Genomic DNA, 13,713 nt, shown 5'->3' with positions numbered 1-13,713 from the left:
TATGCGTTGGTTCAAGGTCACCCACAATCTGTGCATCATCGTGGCTACCTAATAGTGACACCAGTTGGTTGCCGTTACGATTACTGAACTGCGAATTACCAATATTCCTATGGCTAGCGTTATAATCACCTCTAATGATGGTAGGCTCAGTCTGAATACAGATAGGAAGGTCAGCATAATTAAAGTTACAAGGAGTCGATTATTTAGTACATAGTTGTTTTTCTCTTAAACTGGATGATAGAGGGGGAGTCTTTAACGTGATTGGGAATACATACATACATACATACACACATGCATACATACATACATACATACATACATACATACATACATACATACATACATACATACATACATACACACATGCATACATACATACATAATTACATACATACATGCATACATACATACATACATACATACATACATACATACATACATACATACATACATACATACATACATACACGTCCAGTCAGCATATAGCTATTTCGGGACAAAATCCAATACAGTTTATATTGGTGAGACGCCACTGTGATGAGGAGTTTAAATATCACAGGAACTGTAGGTTAATGTGTGACATAAGTGAGGTTAGATGAGGCATCTACAAGCATCAGCTGGAGGCTGATGGAGTGTTGTGGAGGCTGGTGGTACTATGTCCAGATGTTGGAGGGTGGATTTGACTCTCCCACCCTCCCTCCCCCTCCCCCCCACATTGACCGCAGTACGTCTAAGGTTACTTTTCACTCTCGCTTACCAAGGGTATAACCCCCGCCCCCCCCAACACACACACATGCATCAGATTCTTAACTTACAATATTTATTATTTACCAATTTATGTTACTACACTGACTCTCAATTTCACAATATTGTATAAACTTTGATGAATCGCTCGTCTATGGGTCATCCAATAATGTTAGCAGACTTCTAGATGTTACCACTGCTAGGTTTAGGCTCAGCTACAAGTACCTCTGGAAGTTTGTAACATCTGATGATGTAGATTTGACTAAATGTAAACTCTGTCAGCAGAACTATTCGCATACTTTGAGTCATTATATAATGGAATGTGAAAAATAGCGGAATTTAAAGATAACATCAATAGTGTCCATGAAATGTGTAAGTACTTCATTCATAATGATGTGCTGCCAGAAATCTTAGCGAAGTATCCAAAATTTGCTTACGTAAGATAATGCATGCACATGACTGTAAAGCTGCCGCCCAGTTGGGTGGGTGTGGAGCACATGACTGTAAAGCTGCCGCCCAGTTGGGTGGGTGTGGAGCACATGACTGTAAAGCTGCCGCCCAGTTGGGTGGGTGTCGAGCACATGACTGTAAAGCTGCCGCCCAGTTGGGTGGGTGTGGAGCACATGACTGTAAAGCAGCCGCCCAGTTGGGTGGGTGTGGAGCACATAACTGTAAAGCTGCCGCCCAGTTGGGTGGGTGTGGAGCACATGACTGTAAAGCTGCCGCCCAGTTGGGTGGGTGTGGAGCACATGACTGTAAAGCTGCCGCCCAGTTGGGTGGGTGTGGAGCACATGACTGTAAAGCAGCCGCCCAGTTGGGTGGGTGTGGAGCACATGACTGTAAAGCTGCCGCCCAGTTGGCTGGGTGTGGAGCACATGACTGTAAAGCTGCCGCCCAGTTGGGTGGGTGTGGAGCACATGACTGTAAAGCTGCCGCCCAGTTGGGTGGGTGTGGAGTACATGACTGTAAAGCTGCCGCCCAGTTGGGTGGGTGTGGAGCACATGACTGTAAAGCTGCCGCCCAGTTGGGTGGGTGTGGAGCACATGACTGTAAAGCTGCCGCCCAGTTGGGTGGGTGTGCAGCAAGACTAGTAACTGTGCGACTCCTCATAAATGTAAAGTGCCTTGTATAGTGACTGTTGTGAGCCTCTTGTTGAATCACTTGTGACACAAAAGATTACTGATGTGTGTATTTGTGGTGGTGATTAAATATGTATGTGTATGTATATATGTATACGTGTGAATATGTACATGTATGCATAAGTATGTGTACATTAATAATTTTGTAACTAGCGTCAAACATTATTTGCTTAGCTAAACGAACTAGAGGGTTCAGTTCCTGAACCGATTATGTGCCTCTGTAATCCTTTACACCACCGCCCACGGGATGTGTATTATGGGGTGCATAATAAAGAAAGAAAATGAATGGACCGAACCCCACAAATCATTTAGCTAAGCAAGTTACAATCTTGAGCTAGTTACAAAATTCACTATAAGTCGTCACATCATAAATGGGTTCGAGATGGAGCACAAGTAGTGCATTACATAATTTATCAGTATTGTGCAGCCTGTGATCCCCGCCTGGCTGGATACTGATACCTAGGTAATTTTTATGTGTCCGGACACCGGCGATAAGGTGATATTATTTATTTAACTTAAGATATATATATTTTTAAATGTTGTCACATTAACGGCTACATCTTCCTTTCTTCTGACATATAGATTTTTAAGATTAATTAAAATATATGGAAACTAATTATACAATTTATTGGCTGGTGTGCAGGGCTTCACACTCTCAGAGCTAGCCATCAAGTAACTATCAAAACGCATATATCTTCGTTTTCACTTCAGTTATATTTATGACAAAGGATTTTAGATGTAGCCTATATTTCTACCTTTCAGATGACATAAATACTTTCGTTAATTACAATATCTAGATCAAACTAACATTGATTTTCAAAAGGTTGTATATTTTCCATCAATGGAGAGCATCAGCCAAGAAGCCTTCTTTAAAATATGAATATCTTTCCTCACCCAATAAGATCTAATCTCTGAATAAAACGCAAAAAACGACTTGATTGTAACCTATCCACCGCTGCCCATTGGATGGGGGAGAGGGGGTTATGTGTAGGATAAACAAATCAATTGTGACACTAGCCCTCCATATATGTCAGTTGCTTAAATTATAAACTGTACTTGTGGTCGGTCTCGAGCCCATTGTTGATGTGACAATGTGCATTGACTTTTGTAACTAGCTTATCAAGATTATAACTTCCTTGGCTATATGAATTGTGGGGCTCAGTCCCTGAGCCCATTATGCGCCTCTGTAACACTCCACTATCGCCCATAGGATGGGTATGGGGTGCATAATAAATGAACTAAAATAAGCTCTGCCTTTTTGATAACATATACAATTATAAGCTTTATTTGTGAATCTCAATTAATTAAGCAATATATCACAGAGCCTGTAGGGTTCGGTGAGATGAGCGAAGAGACATGGGAGATTTCACATAAGTACAGTACATGGTAGTTTAAGTAGCGAACGCATGTCAACGAATAACGAGTATATATAACAACACTATTGTCCTATGAAGTCGATTTAACTTCCAAACATATATTTTTTTAATAAATGTTAAATGTTTTCTGGCTAGCTATGTTAGATTTTATTAAAAATACGTATTCTACTTGTTAACATTATAATTTAAATTTGTGATAATTTGTGCAGAGAAGTGCGACAACTGGATATGCCAACAAACACTTTCCAAACAACGATATATCTTGGATAAGTCGTTCCACAACATTGACGCTTGGACCGTCGACTTCCTTTGATGCTACTTATTTACTTATTTCATAATGAAATTATATTAGTTTGGAGTAAATATATGTTTTCTCATGTTCTGCATTCAGCACCCACATTATAGTAAATATATCATATTACTTCATTACTTAAATAATGCTAGGAGGGCTTGAGTAGCTTTGGGTCTTTAGTGGACAGAATCTCCAATAGATGGGGCGAGAGTCGCTCCCTCTCTCTCGCCCGAGCAAGAGTCGAAACTTAATTTAAAATTGATATATCTTTGTTCTCGAACATGATATATTTCATTTGGTGAAATCATAATAATGTTCATATCTCGGTCTTTCTGGAGGCATATAAGATTTTAGGCTTTATTAGCGTATCTTTGTTAATTATACAATATATCGGCAAGTGCGTAGGCGTCTGCACTCCATGCCCGACAAGCTACTGAGCGCTACTATAAAAACATATGTATCTTCACTTGAGCTATAAATATGTCTATTGTAATGTATTGAAAATGAAGCTCTTATTTCTATCTTGCTTAAGACATATAAAACATTTGTGTTTATTAACGAATTTACGTGAAATAAACATTGATCTGAGAGAGAGTTGCTCTGTCGTTCAGTCTGTATGGGGTGGGAGCTCCGTAATTTTTAAAATACATGTATCTTCATTAGAACTTTAAATATGTCTATGGTAAAGTGTTTAAAGTGAAGCTTATATGTCTGCCTTTCTTGAGACATATAAAACATATATGTTTATTAACGAATTCACGTGAAATAAACATTGTTCTGAGAGAGAGTTGCTCGGTCGATCAATCTGTCCGGGGTTAAAGCTCGGCTATTATAAAAGTACACGTATCTTCGCTTTAAATTTAAATATGCCCATGGTAAGGTATTTAGAATGAAGCTTATATTTCTATCTTTCTTGTGACATATAAAACTCTTACGTTTATTAAGGAATCTGTGTGAAATAGGCATGGTTCTGAGATGAATGCTGCGGTTTTCGAGCTCGACGCGCGGCAATGGACGCCTTAAACATCCAGTGGGTATTATTGGACCCTATACCCATTTTATTTGTGGTTGGAGCCCCATACCCATTCTATGGGTGGTTGGAGCCCCATACCCATCCTGTGGGTTGTAGTGGACGCCATACTCATCCTGTGGGTGGTATTGGACCCCATACCCTTCCTGTGGGTGGATGTGATCCCCATACTCATCCTGTGGGTGGATGTGACCCTCATACCCATCCTGTGGGTGGTATTGGACCCCTTTCCCACCTAACTGGCGGTAGGTGACAATATACCCATCCTAGCTATAGTTGGTATAGTAGACACAATACCGTCCTGTTTGCAGTAGTTTACCCCATAGACATTCAAATGTAACATCGTTTTCTGTTAGCGTTCCTACAAAACATTCTTTAAAGATTTTTAAAGCCAAACTATGGTATATAATATTGATTGGTGAAGCACTGTTATTCTATGTAATAATTTATAGTGCTTATTATAATTTACTAAGAACAACTAATATTTCTCAAAACAAAACTACGAGCCTTCAATAGGATATAGCTGATGTGTAATATTATAAGAGCATGGACAACAGTAGGTAAATTTCACAACCCATGTGGGACCTGAAAACTACAATTTTCCTTATAATTGAACCAATCACGAATATTCTGCTATCTATGTTGACGGACGGGTACTGTGACACGTAAATTGGTACGTGAGGAAGAGTTTGGGCCTTGGTAAAAAAAGTAACTGGGAATATATCACATATTTACTAATTCATATTCAACATATTGACTTTAAGCATTAAGTCATATATGTGCTGTCTTGTGTGAGAACGGGTTGAGATTTAAGTGCTGCTGGTATCTCCCCTGTATCCAGGCTCTTTCTCCATATTACGCTGAGTGCTCTCGCTACTGGTACTTTACATTTCTTTATGAATATTGAATTCCATGAGTCAGGCCCAGGAGCTGAGTGCATAGGCATATTATCAATTTCTCTTTCAAAGTCTTCCGAGTTTGTGGTAATATCCGTTATATTATCTGCAGCTTGAATGTCATTCATAAAGAAGCTGTCTGGGTCATCAACTTTCATGTTGTTTATTGGTGTGCTAAACATAGCCTCATACTGGCTTCTTAGAATTTCACTAATCTCTTTGTTGTCCTCTGTGTACGTACCTTCATTTGTAATTAACGGTCCAATACTGGTCGAGGTTTTGGATTTTGATTTTGCGTATGTGAAAAAATATTTCGGATTTTTCCTTATCTCTTGTATAGCTTTCTGTTCCAATTCCATTTCCTCAAGACTCATATGATCGCTTCAACGTTTGTTCTATTTCCTCAATCTTCTTGCTTAGGCTTGTTTTCCTTGCTTGTGATAGTTGTGTCTGCCGAAGCATTTCCGTTATTTTTTCCTTCTCCTGTACAGTCGTCTGCGTTCTCTTTCTAGAGTGGTCCTCTTTCTGCCCCTCCTCACAGGTACGTGCTTCAAGCAGACCTTGTAAGCTTCAGCTGTCAGTTGAGCTATTCCCTGTGTGGGAGTTTTGTCGCTTAAGACCGTCTCCCATTGAATGGTTGCAAGGTCTACATTTATTTTTTCCCAGTCAATCCTCTTATTGTTGAAATTGAATTGATTGAATATTCCTTCTCGCTTGTTGGGTCTCTTAGACCTACTACCGTTATTTATGCTAGTTCGCACTTCAATGAGCTTATGGTCTGAGTATGAAGTATCTGAGATTGTGATATCCCTGATTAGTTCATCATTGTTTGTGAATAACAAGTCTAGTGTGTTTTCGTTCCTAGTTGGTTCTGTAATCTGTTGATTGAGCGAGAATTTGTCACAGAATCTCAAAAGTTCTCTGACCTGTGGTTGGTTATTTCCCGGGTCATTCCCTGCTATGATATTTGTGTTTGCCGTTCTCCATCTTAGACTCGGTAAATTGAAATCTCCAAGGAAGATAATATCTGGAGCTGGGTTTGCTAGGTTGTCAAGTATGTTCTCTATTTTGTGCATCTGCTCTGTGAATTCCTCAATCGTTGTATCTGGCGGTTTATATATTAGAATAATAATTAGGTTTAGTTTCTCTACCTTCATTCCAAGTACCTCTACCACCTCATTAGTTGAGTTTAGTAGTTCTGTGCATACCAGGTCTTCTTTAATATACAGACCTACTCCTCCATTTGACCTAGTTTTTCTATCACATCTATATAGATTATAATTTGGAATCCAGATTTCACCATCCATGTAATCTTTTGTATGAGTTTCCGTGAATGCCCCAAATATTGAGTTTGACTCTAATAGGAGGCCATTTATGAACTTAACTTTATTTCTTGACTTTGGCTTTAAACCTTGAATGTTTGCAAATATGAATGATTGTCCATATTGTGTGTCACTTCTGGAAGGTTTTGGTAGTTCTCCCTCCTCTCTACCCTGACCCAGGGTGTGTTGTTGTGGCAATGGTTTGTCCAGTTTTGGAAGTGATATGGGGAGTGTGGTAGTCTCTGTGTAGTTTGGGGGTGTAGTATGTGTGGGCTTGATGACGAACTGTAGTCCGGTCTTGGGCATTTCCCCTTCTCCATCCGTACTCCTGCCACGTTTCTGCCTGTCTGTTTCTCCTTCTGTTTGTACCTGCCTCTAAAAAATTTTCAGGGCTATTATATTGGACTTCTTCTCTTATATAGCGCTGTGTACCTCTGACGTGGAAATCGGGGCAATGAAGATCGTAGCATTTCCTCTCATTGACTGAGAGTGTGCATAGCTTAGGGTGAAAATATCTACACTCTGTATCAAAACGACATCTGCCTTTCCCTAACCAGTTTCGGCATTTCCGTGGGTGCATGAATGAGCATTCCGTGCCTCTGGGCCCATATCTACACTGTCCTTTTGCATAATACCAGCAAATATTTTCATTTGTGATTGTATTATTCTTGTTTGTACCCGTGCACGACTTGGCTACCTCTGTGTTTTTTGTTCCAACTTTCTCGTTTCTGCATTCATTCTCGGTATTGCCCTTATCTTTCTCCTTGTTGCTTTCGTCTTTCTCATTTGTGTTCTCATTCGTCTCATTTTTTCTCTCCTTATTCATATCACCAGTGTGCTCTACAATATTGCCTTCATTTTTGTGTACCTCGACACTATACCCTTCTACATTGCTACTTTGTAGAGGAGGAATAAATCTAGTTTCCTCTTGAAGATGTCCACGGTTGTTCTGGCAATATTTCTTATGCTCACTGGGAGGGTGTTGAACAACCGTGGACCTCTGATGTTTATACAGTGTTCTCTGATTGTGCCTATGGCAACCCTGCTCTTCACTGGTTCTATTCTGCATTTTCTTCCATATCGTTCACTCCAGTATGTTGTTATTTTACTGTGTAAACTTCACCTCAATTCTTTTCCCTGATTCTGGGGGTGGGGTGGCTCCAGCTGGCACCACCTCCGCCTCTGTCCTGCACCTCGGCTTCTGCTGGGTACGATCTCTGGTCATACTCCCCTGGCGATGCTCCTGGTTTCTTCCTCGGCTCAACTGTGTTGTGCCACGGTTGTGTGTCCACTCTGCAGGTGAGGTTGTGTGGTCTGGCAACGCTGTCGGTCGGGCGCTGGTTCTCGATTGGTGGGGTGTAGGTGTTGTGTTTTTCTTGGCCACTTTGTGTGTCTTGCCGTGGCCTTCCTTGGTCAATGTACTGTGGGACACAGCCTCGGTCTTCGGTGCCATTTCGTTAGTCCTTCGCCGCCAGAATCTTTTCTCGGTTTTCTTTGAGCTCTCTTCTCCCTGCCAGTTTTTGTCCTCGCCTCATTGTTCTCCCCTAGTTCTGCTTGCAGGGGTTGGGCTCTGGCTCTTTGGTCCCACTTCTCTGCTGTCATTCACCTGGTGTACCGATTCCTGAGCCGTTTGGGCTCTTTCTTCTCTCCCTTTGGTGCTGTGTCTGCTTCTGCCACACCGCTGGCTACTGCCTTCCATCTGTTGCCTGCTCTAACACTGTCAGGGTTCTTTTTACTGTCCCTATGGCTCCTTGGGTACTCAGTTTCCACCTGTGTCCCCTCTTCTTTGTGTACCGCCTGTGTTCACCAGTTTCTCATTCTCTACCTTTTCCTTCCTCTGAGAATTTTGTTAGTTCCATGTTGGCCTCTTCCTGTTCCCTGGTTCTTTGTCGCCCTTGGTTAGGGGTGCTTCTTTGCTTGGTGTTCGATCCTGCAGGTTTTCCCGCGGCCCTGCCTCTCTTGCGGCTCGATCCAGCCCTGTACCAGCTGGGTCGTTCTTCCCTTCGAGTCTTCGCGTCTCAGGGTTTTTTGTTTTGGGTTTTCATCTGTTGTGTGGGCGCTGGTGGTTTCGTTGTTGGTCTCCCACCTGCGTTTTTCGTCTCGGCGGCAGTGGGTTGCTCCTGGCGGTCTTTCAGATTTTCCTGTCACTGCGTAGGTGTACTACGGTCTCTGATAGGTTTGTCTTATCCTTCCCTTCGGGGTTGTTCCGAGACTGTCCTTTGGTGCCGTGTGCTGTCATCTCGTCTCGGGCAGCGCTGGCGGGTCTGCTCCCGCTTGCGTTCAGTCTTGTTGTTCGTTCTACTTCCTTCTGCTTGCAGTTTGGTTGGTTTTTCACCTCCGGCCTGCTTCTGTGCTTCCGGTGCTGTTCTGGTCACTGGTCCTGGGGGGTTTTTATCTTCTCCTCGGTTGTTGTGGCTTCTTCGGTTCTGATGTGTGTTTCTGCTACTTTGGTCCTGGTGTTAGGTTGTTCTTCTGCTGCAGTACCCTTCTTTTCGGGTGACGTTTGGGTCTGCTGTTTTCCAGTGGGGCCCTTGAGTTGCAGCTTGGTTGGTCGGGCCGGGGGTGCTTCGTGTGTTGTTTGCTTGTGGCTCTTCGATGTTTTCTGCACGTTGTGGCCTCTGGGGCCGTGGGTGCATTTTGCTTTGCCCAGGTTCCCTTCCTTCCTTCCTGTTCGGAGGGGGGGGGGGGCTAGGGTCTCCCGGGTCGTCTGCAGGGTCCTTTGGTTTTGCTTGTGGTTCTTTGTTTTTGGTTTGGGCGCATTGCGTACGCCTCCAGGTTCCTTCCCTCATTTTCCCTCATTACACTATTTACACATGTGTATACCTATCTACATGTTTTATTCACCATTACTATGTAACCAAACTGGTATTGTGTCTAAACAGCACAGTGGCCACCATACACTGCATGACAAATCACACAGCAGCCAGCTGACAACGCGATGAGTACAGCGCCACCTCCCTCACCAAAATGGCTCTTCCCAACATACTCCTGTTGCTGTTATTACACTATATACACACATGGTATATACCCATATACAAATGTGTTCACCATAGCGAACCACTAAGCTAGTATGGTGAGCAAAACAAGAGTGGCTGCCACACACAGTGATGCTATCTTGATTCCCTCCCTCCCTCACCAAAATTCCTCCTCCCACAATACTATGCTCAGTGCTAATTATCACAAAAATCCTGCTATTATCACAATCCTGGTCACTAAAGCCTGTAAATAAATAAGTGACCACAAGTTTTTTTGTAAAGGAACATAAGAAGTTGTTTGAAGGTTCCTAGATAGACGAAATAATGCTGTGGTGCTGTGTCTACTGCTGTGAACATTGTGAACAGCATTGATTCACTGATATTTGAACATTGTACACAGTCATTATCACACTCAGGCTCTTCTGTGATACTATCATTGCTAAATAATACCAGTTACATATATTTTGACATTATTAGGCAATCCTGTGGTCACAAGCTGAACAGCAGTGCTGTGAGCACATACTGCATGTGCCAACCTTGGTTGCTCACTCAGTACTGAGGCTCTCACACCCGGGAATGTGGACCACAATTTACAAAAAATAAAATGGCGCTTACAAAAGCCCTGAGGAAGCTGATGTGAGCCCCATGTAGCCGCGGGAGTTTTGAATCATACGCTATACCTATAAAATCCCGGAGACACGTTGTGTACCCCCCGTTGGGCGCCTGCAGGCGCATTGCGCAGTTCAGTGGTTAAACAATAATATGCCATATCTGTGATTAGGAGGTTATTTGCAGTAGCTATATAGTATTCTTCTGGCAGATCTTCTCCACAATCAAGGAAGCCGAAAGCTGAGGAACCTGCACGTGAAGCTGGAAAAGGCCAACATCCCGAGAAAGCACAGGAGCGAATAAGCACGCATTAAGGTGCTCAAACTCGCCCCCCAGGTAAACCTGCATAAAAGTAGCAGTCTCCCGCCAATCAAGCGTGCGGGTCCGACAGAACCCATGCCACGCCCCCAACGAAAAGAAAGGGCAGTCTGCCAGCCAGGAAGACCCCGGAACCTCCAAACGCACCCAAAAACGGGAAGAAGAACCGAACTCAAACGAGGACGGATCCATTGGGGAGGCATAACCCGGGTCTCGCAAGAGGTATGCAGCAAGAGCTTCCCGTGCCACCTTCCCGGAGAGACGGGAAGTAGCAAACCCCTGTAAAGACGGAGCCGAGGTACCCAAAGGCGCCCGGAGCCGAACCCGGGAAGGAGCCGAACCCAAATCATACTCATACAGGGAGGGAGGGTAAGAAAACCCCTCCCCCTGCAACAATAAACCCCGTGGGGAAGGCAAAAGCACCCAAGCGGGGTCACAGGGGGCCCAAGGCCCCCAGGCCGACTCCTCCCCAGCCCCAGGATCCCCTACGTCGGGACCCGGGGCAGAGCCGTCCTCCAAACCCTCTACCCCTGAAGAAAAGGTAGAGTCCAAGGGAAAGGCAGACAAGGGGGCCTGCTGGTGGGACCCAGAAGCCTCGGCAGGAGGAACCGGCTCAAATGCCTCCGTCCCCGACCCGGATGGGGCAGCCCCCGAAGCAGCCCGAGTCTCCCCACCAACCAAATCCTGTGCCAAGGCCGAAAACCGCATACGTTTCGGAGCCGGACATAGGGGGGGAGGTGCAGGAAGAACCACAGGGAAAGGACCAGAGGGCGTAGGAGTCAAACCCATGGCAACCAACGCCCCCAGGTCAGGGTCCCTAAAGCCAAAACGGGGCAGCCTCGGGGCATCCAGGCGGGAAACCGACCTAGCGCGTTGCAATAACCTAAATCTAACATGCAACGCTGATGCTGCCTGCACTCTAATAGGAACATCCTCAGAGTAAAACCTGAGCACAAGCAGAGAACAGGACTCGCAAGACTCCGGGTCAAAGGTGTCATTGACCCAACAGGCAGCATGACGGAGGCAAAACAGGTGACTGTCACCCGGAAACAAGGGCACACTGCAACCTTCAAACCCGCACAAGGCAGGCTGGAACTCGGGAGACGCATCCATGGGTCCCCGAGCCCCGACAGGGGTTTCCAGGGCCCGTAGGGTAGCAACTACGGGAAGCCCGGGCAAGGTGTTGCTAACCGGTTAAGAAACCCAAACAAAACACGGGTAAATGATAATACTGAAAACCCCTGGGACGTGTACAAGCACGGGGGCCTAGCAGAGGGCCACCAAAACAATACCAGGGGAACTATGGGCCCACGAGGCAGCACCTCCACCAGGCAACCAAAAACAAAAAAGAAAAACCCCGCAAAAGTACTGTACACCGTCCCCAGAGCAACAGTAACCGGTCGCCGCTTAGGTGGCAGGCCGCGCAACACCTTGACGCCCTAACCAGCACAAAACCACTCCCTACCCAAGGCCAAACAAGGGCCCCAAGCCCCAGCTGGCCCCAAGGGCGAGGCAAATGCCGAGCAGCAAAAACCTCTACGGAAGCGGTTCCCGAACGCCTCAGAGAAGATAACCCTGACACGCAAGGGCAGTACTCACAGGGCGCCTAGGGAAGGAAGCCCTAGGCGCATGCAGCCCCGGCACTGATGAAGTACTCCTGGCCACCGCACACCACAACAACAGCAGAGAACGCCACACGAGGCAAACACCGCCAAGGAATTTGAGGCCAGAGAAGCGTCTATCCCGATTGACACTAGCTTGCGAACTGACGGCAGCCGGCGTGGTGAGGTCCGGGGCCCCCCCCCCTCCCCCTCCCGGGGAGGGGAGGGCTGCGCGGACGACCGGCGCGGCAGTAAATTGATTGTTTGATTGTTTTCCTTGGGATTGTAGGGAGTTTTCTACCTCTCTGTTCAGTTTTTGTTGTAGTTTTTTACCATGTGGGGTTTGTTTTGTTACGCCTACCTTTCTGGGTGCCTAACCCCGGTTGATGGCAGATAAGGAAAACCCCCAACCATATGGGGTTTTCCAGGGCCATTGCTCCCTGAAACCTCTCTGAAGGGGCCAGGTTCTGGCGCTGGTCCCTGGTAGGTCTGAACTCCATAGCTAATGTCCCGGTCTAACATAACATACATTAGCCCGATAAGCTCCAGGGAGCCGTAGGGGCTCCCCACAGAAAACAAAACTGCAGCATTTTTAAATATTAAATATATTTTATTAATGTTTGCACTGGGAGACTTAACAGACTTAATAAAGTTAATGTGTGGGAGAGAGAAGGAAATTGCCAGTAAAATATATGTGAATGGTGACTTGATGGAAATGGTTAAGCAGTTTAATTACCTGGGATGGGTTACAGTTTCTGTTCGTCACTAACTGAGGATCTTAGCCAATCGACTTGAGAATGGTCCAGGACGGACCGAAACGTCGTCGTCCCTTCACTTTCTAGTGTGTGGTTTGGTCAACATATTTCAGCCACGTTATTGTGACTCCTAGTCTGCATATAGTCTATTAATTCTTTTTTTGCACACTGAAAAGTGTAAATGTTCATCATACCTTGGATGTTTTTTCATCAAGGAGAAGAGCTGTCTGTTCCTTTGGAGGACGGCTTTCAACGTAGGATCTGAACGACAGTAATTTATGGATGACGTCTAACTGAGCTGGTGGCATGGCCTTTATACGTGAAGCTCTTTCAGAGGCAGGACAGCATAAGAAGGCCGATGAGTTACCAAGGAAATGTTGAATCATACATAGCTGAAATAACATAAGATATATACCGTACCGAATATTTATGAACTTAATTAAACACAGAGTCAGCACTGCATTGCTTTTCAACTATAATAATATAGTTATCTGAAACATTTACAGTACTTATAGAAATTGACCACATCTTGTAACAAGAGATCAGACAACGCTCACACACACGGAAATCACCTGGTTGGCACAGGTGCACTCCCAGCTCCAGCATGGAACTCACACCTTGGCAAGTATAAACAGAAACTTGAACAAGGCGAGAGG

The 13,713-nt window shown here is 44.8% G+C and overlaps 1 protein-coding gene across 1 annotated transcript in view; it reads right to left on the bottom strand.

Moving 5' to 3' along the window:
- LOC123754673 (origin recognition complex subunit 3-like) overlaps positions 1-13,713 on the bottom strand; it is a 194,658-nt gene that overhangs the window by 72,983 nt on the left and 107,962 nt on the right. Inside the window, exon 5 of the mRNA XM_069320246.1 lies at positions 13,252-13,449. Coding sequence (XP_069176347.1) covers positions 13,252-13,449 — 198 coding nt within the window. The remainder of the gene's footprint in view (positions 1-13,251; positions 13,450-13,713) is intronic.

Source organism: Procambarus clarkii, unplaced genomic scaffold (assembly GCF_040958095.1).
Source record: "Procambarus clarkii isolate CNS0578487 unplaced genomic scaffold, FALCON_Pclarkii_2.0 HiC_scaffold_107, whole genome shotgun sequence".
In the NCBI taxonomy this organism is placed as follows: Eukaryota; Metazoa; Arthropoda; class Malacostraca; order Decapoda; family Cambaridae; genus Procambarus; species Procambarus clarkii.
This window is presented reverse-complemented; position numbering and strand designations above follow the sequence as displayed.